The 22,400-nt window shown below is 41.9% G+C and overlaps 1 protein-coding gene across 2 annotated transcripts; it reads right to left on the reverse strand.

Annotated features, from left to right (window-relative positions):
* Window positions 1–2,240: 2,240 nt before the first annotated feature.
* On the reverse strand, window positions 2,241–12,501 carry LOC131221411 (pentatricopeptide repeat-containing protein At4g21170). 2 transcript variants are annotated; one of them, XM_058216669.1, is made up of 4 exons: window positions 10,614–12,501; window positions 8,901–8,962; window positions 2,713–2,868; window positions 2,241–2,423 (listed from the first exon to the last, which is right to left on the reverse strand). In XM_058216669.1, the coding sequence occupies exons 1-3, from the start codon at window positions 12,362–12,364 to the stop codon at window positions 2,759–2,761; spliced, it is 1,923 nt and encodes a 640-aa protein (XP_058072652.1). In that variant the 5' UTR covers window positions 12,365–12,501; the 3' UTR covers window positions 2,241–2,423; window positions 2,713–2,758. The 2 variants fall into 2 exon arrangements, with proteins under 2 accessions (XP_058072652.1, XP_058072653.1); XM_058216670.1 differs by lacking the exon at window positions 2,241–2,423 and having other exon boundaries at window positions 2,661–2,868.
* Between the last annotated feature and the right edge of the window lie 9,899 nt (window positions 12,502–22,400).

Below are 22,400 nucleotides of genomic sequence, written 5' to 3' on the forward strand. Positions count from 1 at the left end.
GCCCCCACACATGTGCGGGCCACAATCCACACACGTGCGTCAGGCCCGCTTGTTGTCCCACACGCGTGGACTGATCTTTGGTTCTCTCTTTCCTCTCTTTCACTCCTCTCTCACCATATTTCCCTAACCCTAACCATAGATTATCCTAAATCCCAAGTTCTATTTCCCTTTTACAACCCTAAGGCTTCCCGAATTGAAACATGTGAATCCCTTGGATTGGGAAAATAATCATTTGCATGTGTGGATGAATCTACTTTCCTTTGATCATTGTTTGGTCTATAATTTTAATTGATCCAGCCCTAGCTAGGTTAGACCCTTGTAGATCCCCCTTGTTGAATGTTTGACTTTATGTGGGATGTGGGATTTTTTGTGAATGTTTCTAAATTAGTATGATCTAAAGTCTGAAATCTTGCATATCATATTTAATTTCCATGTCCTGCATCAAGTTTTTTCCCAAAAAAGTTTTTCAACGTAAAATTCAGATTGTTTGTGTTAGGACTTGGTTGTGCGATTGGTAGGCTCGATTCGTCTCTGTGCTTCCGCGGTTCCCCAACATCCATTTTTTTTTTTTTTTAATTCTAACCATTCCATTTGTGACCGGCTATAATGCAATTAGATTCCTGGCAATTAATTAAAGCAATTATCCTCATCCAACTGAAAAAGATCAGATCGTTGGATGGATCTTCTAAAATGTTTCAGGCACATAATACATTTCAGATACGCCTTGTTTTCCAACTCTGCCCAGATGGGCAATGCAATGTGTTTGTGTGGTTCCATGAGCTACTAGGAGCCCATTACTAACCAATTTTCGGAAAGGGTCTAATGGTGCCAGACTTGGAAGAGGTTGGCGAAATCGAATGGTTTGAGTTGGGATGGCAATCAGTGTAGTGTTTATTTAACTCACTGCAACAAGTGTATATGATCCATTTAAGTGATACACCTTAGTAAATACATTTGATTTGGAAAAAAATAAAAACAAAAAAACAAAAACAAAAACAAATACAAATCATGTGGATGCCTGCGTCCAGCCTTATCAATAAGTTGACCACACATCTACAAAAGAAGTGGACGGCTAAATAAATCTGGCAATGGCCCACATCTACAAAAATGTTTGGCCGACAAGATGAGAGAACCAAAGTTTCCCAAGAAAATGTGGTATGGCACACCTTATCAAAAGTTTCGTTGTGTGGTGTACATTGCAAACTTTGAGCTAATTTTTCCAACAAGGAGATTTAGGGCCCATTTGGATACTACCAAATAAGTTACCTTTTTTTACTTACAGCAGCAGATAAGTGACTTATTTCATATAAGTTAGTTTGGTTATGATTAGTTACAAGTAACTTTTTTACTTAAAAGAACTTAATTACTTCAGTTGATTTTTTTTAGCTTTTCTACTTTTCGTAAGTTGCTGAAGAGCGGCTTCAAGAGAGACGAAAGAGAGAAGCTAATAAGAATGTTGTTTACTAAACATACATATCTTCTTAACAAGTAGAAACTAAGATAAGCTACTTGTCGCATAAGTAGCTTATCTTAAGCAGCTTACGATCCAAAAGCCCCCTTAATGTCACTTGAGACTTCACATCATGACTGTACATTAGGTAGCCTAAAATCACCATCCATTGTTCTGTAATTGAAAGTGCAGAGAACAAGGCAGAGGATCAACATCTAGAATGCAAGACAATATAATGTCAGCAAAGTTAGAAAACATCTACTAAATAAAATTAGTGATTCCACTTATCAATTATATAAGTCCTAGATTATAAAATTGGTGTCACTCACAAGAAATATACATATGAATACCCATTGCGTGTGTTTTTAGTTATGGAGCCACATAATGATCTTGATTAAAAAAATGCTTGTGTTTCCATAAAATCCATTCCCTTGTTCAATGGTCTTGATTAAAAAATGTGTGCTTTCAAAGGATGGTAATCATGTATGTGTTTGTATTTAGTTATGGAGTCACATAATGTAGCACTTCAGCTCACTACCATTGCGACAATCATGGCATTGGTCCAACATGTTTTCTTAACCATCGAAGTTTGATGTATTTAAACTAGATAAAGGACCATGTCTTGTTAACCATCAAAATTTGATGTATTTAAACTATATAAAGGACTTCATAAGCTAGTTTTTGAAAATATGAAATACTTAAGAAGTACAAAAATATTTGAATCTACAACTAATATATATATATATATATATATATATCAACAAATCAAAAATGGAAAGTCAAAGATGAGTAGGGTACCCTTGTTTTCACTTACGTTAAAGAACCGACTCCCATCTTTCATAGAAATGTATATGGTGGGGAAAACTGCATGCCCACAATAACAGAAATCACATGAGCTGATAAAAGTAGGAATTCCGCTCAAATTATAAAAGGCTCCTCTTCCATGAAATCTAAGACCATCAACTTCACAAGCCTGAAAAAACAGAAGCCAGCACAATGATAGAAGCGAAGACCCCTCCAGCACAAACATAAGTAGGCTAAAGCTCCTTAACCACATGGTAGGAAAACTTATAAGGGCAGCCAATGGAACAAACCCATATTTCCCTCCAATTTTTAACCCTATATTTCTAAATCCTTGTTGGGAAACAACTTTTCTAAGTTATCACCTTCCAATATCAAGAACTCAATTGCTACCAAATACAATTCCAGATACATGAATAGCAATATTGTGATTTTTCCTTCAGAGTCAAATGGATACTCACCAATGCCCTGGTAGCTTTTGATAAGTGGGTCTGCATCCATATATTTTCACAGGAGTAATCCTGTGTAGCAACATATTATTTCTACAAGTAGAATAAGTATCAAGCTCAACCATCCTCCTTTTGACAGAGCATAAGGAATTGATATCATTCCAGCACCTAAAAAATAGAAACGTTCAACCAAACATCAGTTTCTAATTCTTCTACAATAAACAAATTACACTCTTCTAGATTACTAAATGGTACTTTAGGTGAAATGACAAGGAATTGGAGGAGTGATTTTTGGTATCTAGTGTGTGTGTATTGGGAGATTACGAGGGCCACATGCATGTCTTTAGTCATCGTTCAAGTGTCACCAGTATACCTAAAGTCAATGTTCCCTCCTGTTACGCTTAGAGCCGAAAATCCCACTTGATCCAAGACTTAGGTGGGCCACATTGGGAAATAGTTGAAAGTGGACGCCAACCTACTAAAACCTTGCTAATCTTTTATGCGGCCAACTGAGATGTGGTTTAGACAGCCCACTCATCCATTGTGTGTCCCACCTAGATGAGTGGTTCCACCAAATTTTAGGCTATTCCAAAAATCAGGTGGGCCCCACAGTAATTTTATATGTTTTAGGCATATTTTGCACTATTCCAAATGGTGTGACCCCCGCCTGAGTTTCAAATACGACTGATTTTTGGGACATCCCATCTTTAGGAGGGGAGTCACCAGATCCACAGTTTAGATGCCATAAAGCCCATAGAGCTTGAACTTACCATAACATATAATTAGGTCAACCTTACAGGAACATTTCCCACACAGTGATACTATTATGGAATTGGAATATTGTAGAGGTACTCTCCAGTAATGCACCACGGTACTTGCTTGACTATCCATCTAATTCTTCCTATTGTGGATAGCTGATGATTAAAATTACACTTACGGCCTTCAAAGTAGCAATAGAAAAAAGAAAAAAAAAAGAAGTGGCTAATGTTTCCATGTGCAACAGGAGTGTGAAGAGAATTGATGGATCGGATTGCCTTATAGATGAACTTTTGAGATGTAAGACCACCTACTACAAGGCCCACTAGATGGACAACCCCTATTGATTCATCACCTTACACCAATGAAGTTGGTTCTACCACATTCCAACACCTTTGTTGCATGTATTATCCCCCCATCAAATAAGTCCACAAAAAAAAAGAAATGGTCACAAACAAAGTTTCATCGTAATCAACTCGATAATTGTAATCAACCTATGTAATAAACTATTTGAGAGTACTTGACTGTAATCAACCTATGTAATAGTTCATTACATTGCGCTTGTGGGAGTTTTGTGATCTTACTGTTGGTCCCCAACCTGGATAAAGGAGGGTTGTGTAAGGTTGGCAGTTGGCGCTAAACTTATGCTGTAACTTCCATCATGAATCCCAAGCCCTTGACGGACTAGAATGGTGTATAAAGATAAGGCCTTATCGAAAAGCAAAGTAGGAGGCAGGTAAAAAATTTACCAACAGATAGAGGTGATGAATTCACCTCTAAAAAGTCTGTAAATTTTTGTGAGAAGAATGGGATATGGCATCAGTTGGCATTCTCATATACACAACAGAGAAATGGGATTGAAGAAAGGAAGAACCGTATGATCGTGAATATGGTTAGAAGCATGTTGAAGATTAAGGCCTTGACTAAAACTTTTTGGGCAGAAGTGGTTCATTAGAGTGTGCATCTCTTAAATTTGTGTCCCAAAAGGGTCTCATCAATATGACACTAGAAGACACTTGGAATGGAAACAAGCAAAGTGTTCATCGTTTAAGGGTTTTTAGTGTGTTGCTTATTTTCACATGCCCAATGAAAAAAAGAAAGAAGATGGGTGACAAGGTGAAAAGTGTATTTTCATTGGCTATCATGAAAATACAATGGCATACAAGCTTCTACAATCCAGTATTTGAGGGATGCCATCTTTGATGAAGAAAAAACCTTTAAATGGGCTGTGAATGCATAACAGCCTGCGCCGCTCGATATTAGTGAAGCAAAAGAAAGTGAAGAAGGCAATGTGCAGCCTATGTGTAGTGGGCCGTGTTCATGAAGTCCAACGGTATCTCCAAGTTCAAGTCCATCAAGCTCTCTTCCAAATTCACAATCATCTCCAAGCCCCAATTCTTCTTCACCAAAAAAGCCAACGCATATCAGAAAACAACCAAATTGGTTGAAAGATTTTGTGGTAAGATATGATAGTGATGATTATAAAGATGATATTTAGATAAACTTTTCTTTGTTTTCAAATTGTGATCCGTTAGCATTAGAAGATGGGGATTGTGAAAAAACAAAAAACAAACAAAAAGTGGCGAAAATCCATGGAGTCATCAAGAAGAAGAACACCTGGGAGTTGAAAGAACTTCCAGATGAGCACAAGTTGATTGGTGTGAAATAGGGTCACAAGACCAAGATGAATGCAGAAGAAAAGTGGAAAGGCACAAAGCGCAACTAGTGGCAACTGGCAAAAGGCTACAAGCAGAAGGCTTGAATTGACCACATGAAGTATTCACATCCAAAGTTAGATATGATACAATCTGGATGCTTCTTTCACTGGTCACTAAAAATTCTTGGCACATTTTTCAATTAAATGTGTAATCTACATTTTTACATGGTGGCATGTGTATATCGTTCAGCCTCCCAATCTTGTGAAACTGGGTGGTGAGAACAAAGTGTATGAGTTGAAAAAGGTTGTATATGGACTAAAGCAAGCACCTCGAGCTTGGTATAGTCATGTAGATTCTTATTTTGAAAAAAAAAAAAAAACTAGTTTTAAAATGTTCCTTTGAGCATACTCTATATGTGAAAATGGCGGAGATGGAAAGTTCATGATAGTGTGATTGTATGTAGATGATATAATCTACACTAGCAACAACTCGACCATGTTTCTTGAGTTTAAAAGAGTCCACAAAGAAAGAATTTGATATGACGAACCTAGGCTTGATGCACTATTTTCTCAGTATAGTAGTGCAATCCAATTGAGGTATTTTTATATCTCAGAAATATTCAAGGGACTTTCTAAAGATCTTCGGTCAGCCTGCTAGCACTCCAGAAGAGTTTGAAATTGAAGGAAATTGATGGCATGGTAAGTGAGGTATAAGAAAATTGTGAGAAGCTTGATGTACCTAATGGCTACACGACCTGATATTACACATGCAGTGAGCTTGATTAGTCAGTACATGGCGAATCCTATGGAAATACATCTTCAGGTGGCAAAGAGGATCTTATGCTACATAACTGGGACGATGAATCTTGGCATTTTCTATGGGAGAGAGAAGTGAGATTTGATTGGGTTCACCAATAGAGACTATGGTGGTGATCTTAATGATCAGAAAAGTACATCGGAGTATGTGTTTCGTGGTCTCCGAAGAAGCAACCAGTTTTTAAATTGTCTACAATGAAGTGGAATGTGTAGCGACAGCATCATGTGCTTGTCAAGTGATTCAGCTGTGGAAGTTACTTGAAGAATTGAATTTTCGGCAAAAGGGTGCTACACGGATATTTTGTGACAACAACTCTGCCATATCATTATCCAATAAATACAGTTCTTACATATTTTCGGCCAATTTCTTTGCAAGGATGCCCTCTGTGGCTCTCACAAGAAACAACTCTGCAAGGGCATCAATAATGTTGGTCTGAACACAATGAAGGGTCATCTGCAGCGATGAACTTGGCCCATCAGGTTTCTAGGCCTGTCCTGCTGCAGGCTGGGATGACAACTGAAACATTTTAGTATCAAACCAAGACCATCCTCCATGTAGGCCTACTTAACACTGCCATAGGCCGATTTTTGTGTCTGCAAAATGGACGGTGGTGATAAATTTCAGGTCTACTAAAAGATGGGCCAGGATCAGGCATAGCCCATCTAGCGAGAGCCTACTCATTGACAATCACCGTTGCCTGCGTAGTGGTGAGTAGATTGGGCAAGAGATGGCCATCTTGCAAAGAGTGAGGAAATCTGATTCAACCCTCAACGCTAAAGCACAAGCCTGAGAAAGAGCAGACTAGCCACAGGGCAGGCCTGGGCCAGCTCAATTATATCAACCCATCCATTACAGGTGCACCCTTTCTTTCCCAGTAAGGAGTAAATTCTCCATAGTAGAACTTGCGGAAGAGGACGTCGAAATCATCCCAGGACATAAAGCTGTAGACAACTTGAAGATCATGAAGAGATAATGTATGAGAACAAGCAGGAAGGATATATGTTTGACATAAAACGATGTGAGGTATATTAGCCTTTTATGCTCTGAGAAACACAACCATGCTCGACATGAATCTTGTATCATTAGTACTATTGCTCGGGTTGTGTTTGTATGTACAGGCCGATTGCAAACATTCAGTTCTAATGATTTTTTCTACTATTCATCGTAAGGAGTAGACCTTGATTAGCATTATGTTTCTTCTAAGTCCAACTTGAAAGTAGCGTAATTGCAATACAGTTATAATACCCAATTGCAATTTAGAGCCAAGACCATCAACATGAATGTGAAAAGGAATATAAAATGTCCAAAAAATGGTGATATGGTATGCTAATTGCTATATTTAGAATTCAGACATAACTAATAAAACTGATTGTATAATCCACAATACAAATGCATATATTTCACATGGGGATTAACCAATAGAAGAAGAGGCCGGATCCAATACAAACATTTCTACATTAATCTTAACTTACAAATTAACATGTGGGCCCACTGTGATATTTTAATAACATACAATCTGCCCATCACATGCACCCCCCGCTATTCCTGTTGGCTCTCAAAAACTCAGCTGAACCCAAAACTCAGGTGGCCACACCATGTAAAATCATGCGTATAACCTATAAAACCATGTGTTGTGCCCCACCTGAGTTTTGTAATGGCCTGATGTTTTGGGTGTGCATTCATCCTAGTTGGATGCATCATATGAATGGATTAGATGTTATATACAATACACAGTGGAACCCACATACAAACTGGAAGGTGTTTAATGGTAGACGGACCCATCTCAACTGTTCCCTGTAGTGCGGTCCACCTCATTTTCGATCAGCCTGATTTTTGGGCACGAATATGCTGTAAATGATGGATGCATTGATGTCATTAAAACATCACAGTAGGCTCCAAATGTGGATTTGTACAATAAGCTTAACATAGAAACGTTTGTAGAAGATCTGACCTCAAGAAAGAATAGATGCTATGAGAAGGAATTGAAACGCCTAAACTGGCAAAACCAACAACATTGTTATGTCTAGGAGACCATTGTAGTTTCTACCTCCATTGTCGTGTACATTGGTACTATAGACATCATATCTGAAGTCATCATTGCAGCCATTACTATCTCCATAATGTGTCTGTTGGTGTAGATGTCATCAGACACTCCATGAATTTGATAAATTGGTTTTATAAAGAGTCATCCTCTATAATACACGTGGGTGGCCATGGTTATTCCTCTTCGAACATGCTTCCTTGGTCGGCCCCACCTTGGTTTATTTCAATAAGGCCATGGATGATTCCATCTGTACCAACTATCCGACAAGGTTTCTTCACAAAAAATAGACGTTGAACCCAATGGATATTTTGGTTTTCTGATACTATGCTAGAATAGCCTCAAGTTAAAGGATGTACAAGAGTTTCTCCACGATCAGCCTTCCATCTTTGCAACAATGTGAGCTAATGAACTATATTTTCACTCACACATCCACACATTGAGAGGACCCAACAATCTGATATTCCTTTGTCTTCATATAACTACAGTTACAGTGATGGCTCCAAGTGTATGTTCTGCATTTGTGCTACCAATGACCTATACTTTAAATGTCAAAATATGAAATAGCACCAAAAAAAATCCAATCATCGAAGTACAATATAGCCAATGTTGTCAAATGGCATAAGCTGTCCTGTGCGATTGCTTATGCCTGATCACTTATGTGATCACACAATCGCATAAGCAATCACACAACTCTTATCTATCTATCTATATATATATATATATATATATATATATATATATATATATATATATATATATATATATATATATATATATATATATCAAAGGAAAGTATGCGATTGCTTTATGCAATATGCGACCATATGGCATATGCGACCATTGCATATGCCATATGGATGGCATTATGCGATTATGCGATCGCTTTGGACAACATTGGGCATAGCATGGAATGATGTGTAAGTTACCTTGTTCAGAAATGCTTCTGGCAGATTTTTGTCCCAAATTTTCCAACTGCATACTGAGTGTCCTGTTTAAAGAGACATCAAAAAGGAATTTAAAGATGAAAAAATAAAACTAACATGTAAGAGTCTCATTAAAGATGAGTTATGAAATATATATATATATATATATATATATATATATATATATATATATATATAGATAGATAGATAGGATTCAAATTTACTAATAAGATTATTTTACCTGAATTAGCATGTGATTGTCTAGAGAACCACTTACTATATCAGCAAAATGGTTACAGAATACTCTATAAGGATTGCAATGACATAAAACCATACATTAACACGACATCATCATCGTAGCCTAGATTAAAAATAAATAGATAACAAGTCATGTTGAAATATAACAATAAACCTGCATTAACACTACATGCATGCAGATGACTGTACCATATCATAGTATTTAGGATTTATTATTTTTATTTTTATTTATTTATTTATTTATTTAAAGATGCCTCTATGTTTCTAGCATTTAGGATTTTTGTTAAAAGAAAATCTTCAAAAACACTGATTTAATGAAAAAGGCCTTGAACATTTTGAATTTTCAAAAGAATCCTCTGGATGTACTGATATACTGCGCAGTGATCAAACTGCCCTTAGAAAAAAATGGTGTGGTCAAGCAGGACCAACATGGTTTGTGTAGGATATCTAGCCCATTGAAAAGGTTCACCACAATGTGATTATCAACTGCCTTAGATTTTAGGCCGTTTCAATAGGTGGGCCACACCTGGATTGGAGATTTTGGGAGGTGTAGGTTGTTTCCTATGATGTGGCTCCCTAATAATTGGATCAGCCTGAATTTTTGGTTGAATGATAACCAAGGTTAGGTCCACTTGTTTGACAGGTTGGATGTCATACAAACATCACATTGGCCCAGCATACTTGGCCTTGCCGATTTTCTTAAGAGAAAATAAACAAAGGACATTTTAGTCAATTTGCCCTCCATCTATCTCCTCTGGCAAATTAAGAATAGTTAAGTCTTGTTCTTGTAAAATCAGGATTTTTTAAGATTCTTTCCGTAGAACTCCCTAGTATTCATCCCCGTTTGGCAGAATTGATGTCTTCATGTACAAAGCCCACAGCCGTTCTTTATTCCAAATGAACCTGTCTCAGTACGCTAGGAAATGCAATTGCCATTTCAGTGATCATCCCAAAAGAAGCAGATACCCATTTAGAGGAAAGCATACAGCAAGCTAGCTTCATGAAGCTATGATGCCACAACATTCAGCAACTCACATTGTCAACCAGAACATGTGTAGAGGCACTCATGCTGCCAAAATTTCCAGCACTTACATGCAAAATGGAGCACTTACTCTGCTTCCAATTTTGTAATTAGGCATCTTTTTTTCATTATACTTTTATAGCTCCGTCTAAGCCAATGCCCATTTCTTCATCACATAATTAACTTTGCATTAACTGAAATTTTCTCACAGAACCTCCCACAACTAATATTCACCCAAGATTCCGCACCAAGAATAACCCCATGAAGGGTTCAAGCACTATACATAGCAATCAGCAGAAAAGAACCCACTTTTGCAAAGCAATCAAAGGCCAAGATTCAACCAATAAAATGCATCTTCATACAAATTTGTATCTGATCGATGCATTGGTGTGGCCTAGAGGAGGCTGAAACAACATTTTCAGCAAGCAATTGCTTACTTAAATTCCAATATTAATCGCTTGTAAGTGACTTCATCAGGCTTGAGCCCCTTCTGCAGCATTTCATCATGCATCTTCATGGCCTTCCTCATCTCCTTCTCATGACAGAGTGCAATTATCATAGTTGAAAAACTCGTACTGCTCAGCACATTTCTCCTTCTCATACAATCAAACACTTGGGCTGCTTCTTCAATTCTCTTATCCACACAGAGCCCATGAAGAAGTGCATTATACGATATTAAATCCAAACACCCTCCCAATCGATCCATCTTATAATGCAATGCCAACGCCGAATCAATGCGCCCGTCAGCACAATGACGCTTTACCAATGACTGACAACAAAAGCCTTCAGGCAATAACCCCATTTCAAAAACCACACTCAAAAGATCATCCGCTTCCTGCCATTGACCTTTACTACATAGAACATCAACATACTTTGAAAGATCCAAAGGAAGAAATCCCCTTCTTATCACATCTTTCAAAATCATATTCACTTCCTCCAACGGTTCTTCCTTGCAAATCACATTTGCAAATGCATTACCACAATCATCACCCATCACAATTCCCTTTTCTTGAGTCATTCTATACACTCGCATCGCATCATTTGATCTCCCTTCTTTTGAAAATGACTTCAACATACACAAATACGAACTGTCCCTTAATCCGATCTTCTCACTCCGGGCTCTTTCAAAGAACATCTCCGCTGCATATGTTTTACCCAAATCACAAAATTTCTGAATAACCAAATCATAATCCCCATTATCCATCATCAGCAGGAATCCCTTGACAACCATCTCTCTCATTATCAAATCCATAACACCAACATCACCGAATTTACAGGCTCCATCAAGGATCGAGCTATAAGTACCAAAACCTGGCATCAATTTCTTACAACACATCTCATTCAAAAGATCCAATGCGGTTGGAAAATACCCATTTCTACAATAACCATCTATAACCAGATTATACATTCCAGCACTTGAAAATCCCGAATTCAACAACTTCACGGCCATTTTGAGCTTCCCTTCTCTACAAAAAACCCGAGTGAGCAAAACCCACATAACCGAATTTGGTAAAACTCCACTGCGGATAACCGCAGCGAAGAAGCACCAAACGAGATGTAAATCACCAGACCGTTCAAAAGTATCGAGCAATGCATTACAGCTGTTGACGGTCGGGACACATCCGTAAGATCTAATTCTCCTAAACATCTCTAGACGTTCGATACCCAAATTACAATTTGGGTAGTTCTCGAGGAGGAAGCTAAGAACGAGAGATCGTACACTACCGTTCTTACAGATTTTGACCGATGAATTGACGACTGTTGATATCGGTTCTGATTGGATGATGGGTTCTTTCAAGATTGATCTTGCGGGTTCTTGAAGGTTGGATTGGACCAAGATTTGGATGATTTTGAGGTGGGATTTGAGGTCTGGTTTGAAGGGTAGATTGGTTTTGGACCAGTTGAAGAAATGGAGGGAGATTTGGGGGTTGTTTTGGGTATTATGAAGGATTTTGAGAAAGATGGGAAGGGTGAGTTTGGAAATGAGATTGCGATTTCGGAGGATTGTGATCCAGTGCTTGTGGTGTAAGAGGAGGGAGGAGACTTGGGAGATGAGGTGGGATTGCTGGAGCTCGGTTCGCCATTTGAGAGAGGTTGGTAAAGTGGGGATTTTCGAGAGATTGGAGGGCGTTTTGGAAAGCATTGCTTTAGCTCTGATTTCTGGTGATTTGGACGGAAATTGCTTCATTGCGACTGGTTGAAATGCAATGACAGTTTGAAAGTGGAAATTCTGTAGTGTATGGCTCCCTCTTCAAGGTGCTCGAGCTACGCATGTGATGATCCGGACTGTTGATATGGTGGTCCACCGTGTGTATGGGCCAAAATTCAAACTGAACGTACAACTCCTGTTGAAAGTTCGGACTGGTGAGTCTGGACCGCTGCCTCATCCTCCCCTTTTATGCAACACCTCGGGCGAAAAGTGCCAAAATTCAAACTGATTGGACAATTCTGACCGTCCATTTATTGAAAGTTCGGACGGGTGAATCTCGACTCTCAACACGCATTTCCTGCGAACGCCTTTCCAAGAAAGTTACTGCGATCAAATGGGGGCTCGAAATCCATTCATTTCAGAACGGGCAACAAAAAATAAGCCGGATCCAAGACTACGAGGCACGTAAGAAGATAAACTAGTGACAAAAATGTCCACCTGCAATCCACTTTGATATTTATATGCCATCCAAACCATTTACAAAATCATTCCTATATGGATGAACGAAAACAAAAAATCTTTAACCTGATAACTAAAAATTAAAAAAATGTGTGGCCATGCAAATATTTCAACAGCGGCCTACCTGGTTTGGCATAACTTTTTTTTCTTTTTCCTTGCATTTGGTAAAATGAACCTTATAAACCAATGGATGGAGTGGATTCCTCGCAAACATCGCCGGGTTTCATTAGATTCATGCAGGAACTTGGAAAGGCTTTTTTCCCGAAAATCGGTGCATCTGGACTGATGTATTACCCGCTTATTTTATACATCACCATTCGGGTGGAAAGGAGGCAGATTGAAGCGGAAAAGAAGCAACTAGTGTTGAAAGCTTACCGTTGAAAACTTCCCGCGTGACATAAGTTTTGGATTAAGCTGATTTCATGTTTTTCCTTCGTGCTGGTATATATGATCCTTTGAAGTTGTATGGAAAATGATATTACAAGGGCTTAAGGAAGTTTTCAGCGGTAAGAATTCAATTACCATAACTTGGTATGGTCATGCTATTGGTCAGAGATGGAGGACAACATAGATAAAACACATATATTACACTAAGCTACACAGAACCGTCTATCTCTAGGTAAGCCCTAGTAGGGTAGTATCCAATCCGCTCCCTTGTACCGCATGGTAACGGAACGGATTGGACACTCCCCCAGTCACCACCCAATGGCTAGTGGTCGGTGGTCTATGGGCCCTATCATGATATATGTATTTCATCCATGTCATCCATCTATTTTTCTAAATCATTTTATAATATGAGACCAAAAATGAGGTATATCCCAATCTCAAGTGGACCACATTATAAGAAATAGTGGTGAATGAGCATCAATCATTAAAAACCTTTTAGGGGCCATAAAAGTTCTGGATCAAGCTGACTTTTGTTTTTTACCCTTCATCTAGGTCTATATGACCTAATCAATAGATTGGATGTCAAATAAACAGCACAGTGAGCCTTATGAGTATTTTAATGGTGGATATCCAATCACTATAGTTTTCTTGCGGTGTGGTCCACCTGATATTTATATCCCTCTTATTTTTTGGATCAAGCCTAAATTGATCTGTAAAAATGGATGAACGGAATGGATGAAACACATACATCATGGTGGGGCCCACAGATCACCGACCATCACCCACTAGGCTGGTGGCAGGGGGAGTTGCCAATCCGTTTCCCATGGTAACATCGATGTACACACATTTTGTAAGGAGCCCTGAGGAAAAAAGTACTGTGGGGCCAGCGTAATGTACGGATGACGTTTTCTCGGTCCATCGTTTGCATCTCTACTTATGTTGGGACTTGATCTCATAAATCAGACCTATTCAAAAGTCACACCCAGATCCATAGCTCAACTGGCAGACTGAGTGGAGATACCTTGTTTCAACACTTGAGGTCTTGGTATCGGTCCCTAGTGGGGTGGCTAACACGGAGTGTGAAAACATTTTATACCCACACTCATGTTCATATGCCATTTAAACCCTTCATAAGAGGAGTCGTACTCCCATTTAAACCGTTCATAAGAGAAGTCCCACTGGGATTAAGGAAAAACTTCGGTCTGACCAAGAAAGCCAGTGGTAAGCATCCCAATCCCCACTTTTTCGTAAAGTGGGGCCCACTTAAGTTTTTGATCGGCTTCATCTTTTGCCTTCGCTACCTAACATGCCTGGAACAAAAGATGGACGGAGTGGATGTCACACTCACATAACGATGGGCGTTCTGTTGCACAGGCTCCCCTACAACTGTTGTAGGAAATTCATCTGTTTACAAGATGATAGATCCGCTGAAAAGGCATGGCCCATCTTGGGCGGATCGTCCGATCCATTGGTCTGATGGGCTACACCATAGAAAAATGTACGGACAATCGTTTTAAGGGAGCGGATTAGGTGAGACCCCGGGTCCAACCAGGTGGGTGGGACCCTTGACTGTAGGGCTACAGTGATGTATGTGCCTTAAATCTACACCGTCCAAACATTTTCAAAGCTCATTGTAGAGCATGGTCCCAAAAATGAAGCATGCCCAAATCTTAAATGGACCACACCATGGGAAACAGTTATGATTGAATCCCCACCATTAAAAAATTCTTAGAGTCCACGAGAATGTTTATTTACCATCCAACCTGTTAATAAGGTCACAAAAACAATATCATCTTGATCCAAAGCTTTTGTTGCGGACAGGAATTTTTTTAGACCATGCCCTAAAATGAGTTTTCAATTCAAATAGGAAGGGTGGATGTAGTCACATACATCAAGGTGGGCCCCACAGTCAGGGTCCCATGCACCTCGGTGGATCCAGGGTTCCACCGAAGCCGCACCCTAGTTTCAATTAATGTGCTCCAGCGGCCCATCTGATAAATTAAAAGTCTAATTTTTGTGGCCAGTGATATTGTCAGTGTGGGGCCTACTGTTTCAGTGGCTTGGATGTCTTATATAGATGTATCCCCCACCTTCTAAGAAATGTTATTTGCAGCTGGGTTTGCAGGATTGGCCAAACTCATTCTGGTAGGCCACACATGACCACTGAATTAGGAACGTTGGTTATATTCTAACTATCCATTTATTACAACTGTAGCCCACTGCACACATGCTAGTTATGTCTCGGCATCATGGTTTGATGATCAGACCGGTGACGGGATGGCCCAGCACGACCGAACTATCCCATGGGGACGCAGGTTGAGTGTTGACCTGGACACCTCGTAGCTACAAAGTGTTAGTGCTTGGACTATGTGGGGCCATCCTAATGTAGGCTCATGCGGGTTTCAACACGAGATCATGGGTTTGAGTACTCATTGTGGTGTAAGCGCACACAACGCGGATTAACTAGTGTCAAGCTTGAGTAGCGAGAAGTGACATCACCAAGTTATGTAGGTCCCACCATGATGTATGTACTATATCCATACAGACCATCCATTTTAAGAGATCATTTTAGGGCATGAGCCAAATAACGAGTCAGATCCAAATTTGTAGTGGATGCGAACACAAAAAACTGTAGAGAGAGTGATGCCCACCGTTCAAATCTTCCTAAGGTCCACCATAATGTTTATTTGAAATCCAACCCGTTCATAAGTTAACACATACAAGAATGGAAAACAAAAATATTAGATTGATCTAAAACTTTCGAGGCCCTTATAAATTTTTAATAGTGGGCGTCACTCTCTCCACTGTTTTCTGTGGTGGGGTCCAAAGAAGATTTGGATCTGACTTATTCTTTGGCTCATACCTTAAAATGATCTCTCCAAATGGATAGACGGTGTGGATACAAAACATACATCATAGTGGGACCCAACGAACTTGGTGACGTCACTTCGGTAGGGAGTGCTACTCAACCTGTCAGTAGCTAATCCGCGTCCGAATGCACAGGCGTGCGTGTCTTAAAAATATCCAATCCTTTTACCAGTTAATTTTAAAGTATGAGCCTAAAACAGAACATATAAAAATCCGTTCTTACATATTTTGACCGATGAATTGACGACCGTTGATATTGATTTTGATTGGATAATGGGTTCTTTTAATATTGATGTTGCGGGTTCTTGAAGGTTGGATTGGACCAAGATTTGGATGATTTCGAGGTGGGATTTGAGGTCTGGTTTGAAGGGTAGACTGGTTTTGGACCAGTTGAAGAAATGGAGGGAGATTTAGGGGTTGTTTCGGGTATTATGAAGGATTTTGAGAAAAATGGGAAGGGTGAGTTTGGGAATGAGATTTCGATCTCGGAGGATTGTGATCCAGTGCTTGTGATGTAAGAGAAGGGAGGAGATTTGGGAAATGAGGTGGGATTGCTGGAGCTCGGTTCGCCATTTGAGAGAGGTTGGTAAGGTGGGGATTTCCGAGAGATTGGAGGGCGTTTTGGAGAGCATTGCTCTGGCTCTGATTTCTGGTGATTTGGACGGAGATTGCTTCACTGCGCTTGGTTTGAAAGAGGAAATGGTGTAGTGTATAGCTCCCTCTTCAAGTTGCACGAACCACGCATGTGATGATCCGGACACTTGATATGGTGGTCCATCGTTTGGATGGTATACAGACGAAAAATAAACTGATTGGACAACTCTGACCGTCCCGTTGTTGAAAGTTCAGACCGGTGAGTGTGGGCCGCTGCCTCACCCTCTCCTTTTATGTAACACCACTCGCGCGAAAGGTGCCAAAAATCAAACTGATTGGACCTATCACCGTAAAGCTGTACATGAGTGGACCGAGCCGAGCTCAGCAGATGGGGCCAATTCGAGTCGAGTTTGAGCTTGAGTTTTTCCGGCCGGAGCTTTGGAGCTGAGTTTGAGTTTGTAATTTTGATTCGAGTTCGTACTTTCCGGCTGGGTTTGAGTTCGATATATTGAGTTTGAGTTGAATTTGAATTCGATTTTAATTTTGAGTTCGAAGTTGAACATAACATTAAAATGTATAAAATATATAAAATATAATTGTAATCTATTATAATTATATTGTTCACAAATTACAACTAATAACGTCCATATGATGAGTGTCTTTCTGTTCCTATTATATAATTATATGCTCTGCATCGTCGTTTGATCCATCCGAACTACTATCTAATTTTTTATATACATTGTTAAGTCAAAATTTGGATCACCCTCCGTCGAGCCTTGGGTGCTTGGAGCGAACCCTGGTCCTGCACAGAACAGTAAACAAAGGAGACCCTGGCTCAAGCAGGGGACCCTCCAATGCCAAAGTCAGGCTAGGAAAAGTGGGTCTAAGTTGAGTAGAGTAGAGTGAGGGTGTCAGATCTTGCGTACCTGTATCAGTAGAAATGATCCGTATTTATACTTGAGGGATGCAATGAACGTGTCCAATAATCTCGCACGGTTATCGCCACTACGCGAGGGCTACAGGGGCGCAGTTGTCGATGGTTACCCAGAGATCGTGCTATGAGCTTTACTCAGTCGTGCGTTACTGGGGGTGTGCATTAATGTTATCGTTGACTAGGTTCTCATCTGAGCCGACCTCATGGTTCGAATCTTACTCGTTGACCCGAGCCCATGAATAAGCAGATTATTGGCTCGGCTCGGAGGAATATTGGATGGGTAGGAGATGCTCTCCTGCATTATGAGTCGACATAATCGGGTTGGACGTGCTGTTGTTGCTCTGAGATCCGGCTCGTAGGATGTGCAATGACTCCTTCTGAGTCTCAGGTCCGCGTTGTAGTTCTACGAGAGCTTCTAGGTCGGACGTTCACCTCATCTCGGACGCTAATCAATCTGAAGCCTTGCTCATTGGTGCTAGAGTTAACCTCGATGCAGCTCGGTTCGGATTTACCCATAATAGAAGCTCCTTACTCTCTAAGTCTGAGCTCGAACTCAGAGAGTAATGTAGAAAAGCGAACTGAGGCTTAAAAGAGCAAACCAAAACCTTGGGAGGCGAGCCACCGCCCTCCTTGTAATGATGGAACAGCGAAGCGTTGCCATGGTGGGCATTGCACGCGTGGCCAAGGAAGTTAGGACGTTTCATCTGGATGAATCAAGGGATGCCACGTGGACCTTAAAATGCGAAGAGACGTTGGCGCATTAAATACTGACAGTGCACAGGTTGGAGAGATGCGAAGGGGCACCAACGGATTGAATGCTGGCAGCGTACGGGTCGTAGTGACGTTTAGCTGCGCGTATCGCGGCTTGCCACGTGCACAACTAGGCTTGGATCCGAGCCACTTCGGCTTTGAAGACGGTTGCCTGTCATGATTGCAAGCGGCGGGCTCGGGCTATAAAAACCCCGAAGTTCTTTCCATTTCATCTCTCCTGCACCTAAATACTCTCCAGCTTCTCTCATTCTTACTATTCTGCTTAAGACCTCTTGCTGCCAGAAAAAGGATTTTTCTAGTCGGAGAAGGGATTCCGCTGGGAGAAGCCTGGCGGAAAGGAGAATTTCCATCGGAGTAAATCGCCCAGAGCGCTGTGAGTCGTCCACTGTTTAACTTTTTCTTTCACCATGTCGACCAGTTCAGATGAAGTCCGTGAGGTCCAGAACAGGTTGGAGCCCAAGAGCACAGACTCCGAGCAAAGGGGCTCGGAGGGTACTCTCGAGGCTATCCCACTATATCCTCCACCCAAGAAAAGTACCAGAGTCAAGTCCAAGGGTAGGGAGAATGGGACAAAGAGGGTACCCCGAGACCCTTCTAAGAGGTCAGTGGCCGGGCCCTTAGGAGGCTGAGCTGGAGTCGGGGTTCCAAGGGGATCAGTTTGAGTTGAGTCTCAGATGGTTCACCTCCGTGTCGAGTTCCAGATCCCAGACTTGGTGCATATCAGGGCCCCTACTGACCTTGATGGACCTAGAACCCCTACCGACGAAGAGATAACAGTCTTCGTTTGCGCACTTCAATGAGGACTTCAAATTTTGCTTCATCCTCGCGCTGATGGCGCAATTGAGGCTCGCCCCAGGTCAGTTGGTCCCCAACGCATGGCGTATTCTACCGTCGATCTTCATCATCTGGAAGAAGCTAAGGAACCAGGAGCAGACTCTAGACGAATTCCTGGAGATGTACCGGCCTAAGCACGATCGAGCCGAGCCATACTGGTACTATTTCTCGGCGAGGGCTCAGCACACTCTAAGCCTCGTTGCCAAGCTTCCTTTTTATAACAAGGTTGGAAGGGGAAGTGGTTCTGGGCCTTGGGAGAGTGGGAGGCTCCAGAGTCTGAGCTCAGAAGCCTCCGGGTCCGAGTACCCACCAAGTTTGCGCTCCTGGGTAAATTTGCATAGGCATGAGTCTTCTTTTCTTCTTTGCTCGTTCTTCATTCTAACCTCTGCTTCTTATCTTTCCCATAGATTATCTTAGGGGCTCGCCAGAACTATCCTCCCCACTTCGAGCCCAGATAGCCAGGGCTCGGCTATAGAAAGAGGAGGATTGTATTTGGCACAATTTGATCACTTCGGACAGCCTCACGTCGTCCGGTTTTTACAAAGTCATACCTTTCCCCGCAGCCTTAGGTAAGTTTCACTTCATTTTTTTTGTGCCTACTTTTTCCGAGTAAATGAGGCTGACCCTTTTTGCTGATTAGGTATGACGAGGTAGCAAGATTAAAAAGGAAGAAGGGGGGGAGCAACATGCCCCTTCTTTCAACGACATCCTGGCGTTGGCGCTAAAGACTCTGGTCAAGATAACAGCCCGAAAGAGGAAGACTCCAACAGCCGAGCCCATTGTGGCCTAGCCATCAGTGGCAGAGGCGGCTGTGGCACCGACACTGGCACCTGCGTCAGCACTAGCACCAGTGCCAACACTAGCCCCGACCTTTGAGGCCTTCCTTTCCCCTCCTCCTGGGATTCGAAGGGAGGTAGTGGGAGAATCCACAGTGCCGGACTTCTCTCATAACTCGGTCGCCGATGCCAAGAACCCTAATCTCATGTTCACTGCTGCAGAGGTGACACGATTTTGACCCATGGAGTTGAAGCACTAGTCGGCGACTCCAATGATCCCGAGGCAAAGGCTCAGGCCTCAGCTGTTAGTGGCGTTGGGGGTGCTGCGAGCCCGGTCCCTTCTTGTAACACCCCGCACCTCTGGTACGTGGGTGTTACCATTAAAACTTACATCAATGGGGTCCAGAATCGATTAACAACAACTTGAACCCAACATATGCAGGATGGGGTTCCTAGTTGTCATTGAAGCCATCCATCAGAGGCCTTGGGAGCTGGGTCGAAGCCTGCAATAGATACAAAGTAAGCCTAACCAAACTTTCCTAAGATAAGACAACTTTTAATTAAATGAGACGTAGAACAATGCACTAATGATCGGCCTTCGAGGACTAGTAAATAGCCAACCAAATACCCATTGCGTCTTAAGTTCCCGTTTGGACGTTAAAATGAAACATTGGACTAATCCAACCATGGGTTGGAGTATATTGGCCATAGATAGGGTCTGGAGCGCGTGATACGGCCCACCTGGGCCTTGGTCCCGCCCCAAACTAGGCTAAGACCTCTAAGTGGGGATCCTAAGACCATTGGATGGGGTGGATTTGTCACAAGCATCATAGTGGACCCCACATGAGGTGTGTGCACCCCGTGCACTGGACAACCCAAGTCGGTCAAACCGACTTTGACCGACCTCATCCGCAAAAAGGTGGATTTCTGTCGTCAACATGTCGTTTGAAAACGGACGGACGACGACCCTCAAAGTGGCCCACCCTGGCCACTTCGGAATGATCCGAGCTGTCCATCGGACTCCTGGGGCCCGTCTGACCAAAACCCTATAGGTTTTCAAACCCATGCAAAGGGACGACGGTTTTGGGACGAAACTGATCAGAATCTCACGTGCGGCTAGGATCCAGAATGGTGGGCCAACCTATGGCTGCATGGGCGGCCCACGATCGGTTTGATCGTGCCATCCCATCCATCCATCGTCCAGCTGAAGCCACGCTCTCCCATTTCTTAAAATGGCCAAACAATAGCCTACACCAAGAAAAGTAAAAAAGGGGGATTTCCCTTATGGGAAGTAAGTGCTGGCATGGTTCCAACCGTTCCTTGGGCCACGTGGAGAAATCCTAGCCATTCCTTGCAAGGTGGTACGAGCTAATGGAGAGAAATGCTCAATCTCTTGAGAAAATAACGAAAATCAGAATATCTTGTGAGATATTTTGAAACTCACGTTTGAGGTCCAAAAAGTGGGCCCCACTGTGATCAACGGTCCCATCTAGTCCACTCAAATGGACCGGATCATAATGAAATACATTAGAGAGTGATCTGCCAATAATGGCCACTCATCTTCCCCGTTAAACCAGAAACCCGTAATCATGAGATGGGCCCCACAGGGACTAAAATATTACTTTCCTGGTGGGCCATTGTAGTGGGAATCCATCCCCAGGATCAGATGTACCCCATGCATTGCCATTTTCCAAAGATGGCCCATGAAAGTGTAGTTTCTTTCCTAGCCGTTGGAGTCTCTCTTCCACTCCTATAAAAGGGCACTGTTGCCCTTGGGATTCGCACAAGAGAGGAGAGAGGAGAGAGAAGAGAGAACGAGTGAAAGAGGGAGGAGGGCTACCAGCTATGCGACTTGGTACCGCACTGCACTGAGTTGACCCACCTATTTTGGGTTGAGTCGGGTCAGTGAGGACCCTCTCACAGATCCTCCGAGCCGGCGAAACTAGCCCTGGTCAGGACTGTTGGACGTGTTGACCATCTTCCTTGCTATAAAGTGGGATAGGTATGTAGGTCATCTCTCTCGACCTGGCAACACAGAAACTGAATTTGAACTCAGTGGGCCACACCTTACACAGCAAGACCACAAGAGTAAAAAGCTCGATGGGCCACGCCTGCACCAGCATTAAGGGTCCCAATCAGGGCCGAGAGCAGGCCTTCATAAGGTCATGCACAAGGCCGAAGCCAAGCTTCTATCAGGCCATGTACAAGGCTAGAGTCAAGCCTTCATCGGGATAGGTTGGGAACTGAAAACGTCCTTCAACTAGGCCGAAATGAGGCTCCATTAGGCCGTGTAAATGGACTGGAAATCAAACCTTCGGTTGGGACTTGTACCAAGCTGAAAACAGACCATAGGCTGAGCTGAAAACGGATCTCCTTATGGGCCCTGGAATGG

Source organism: Magnolia sinica, chromosome 12, assembly GCF_029962835.1.
Source record: "Magnolia sinica isolate HGM2019 chromosome 12, MsV1, whole genome shotgun sequence".
Classification (NCBI taxonomy): domain Eukaryota; kingdom Viridiplantae; phylum Streptophyta; class Magnoliopsida; order Magnoliales; family Magnoliaceae; genus Magnolia; species Magnolia sinica.

Excerpts from the sequence above, each read along its gene's own strand:
- LOC131221411 (XM_058216669.1), bottom strand. The coding sequence starts at position 12,364 with ATGAAGCAATTTCCGTCCAAATCACCAGAAATCAGAGCTAAAGCAATG. Across the intron at positions 8,963-10,613 it reads CGATTAATATTGGAATTTAA|GACACTCAGTATGCAGTTGG; the intron begins GTAAGCAATTGC and ends CTCTTTAAACAG. Across the intron at positions 2,869-8,900 it reads CAGAAGCATTTCTGAACAAG|GTGCTGGAATGATATCAATT; the intron begins GTAACTTACACA and ends TCTATTTTTTAG.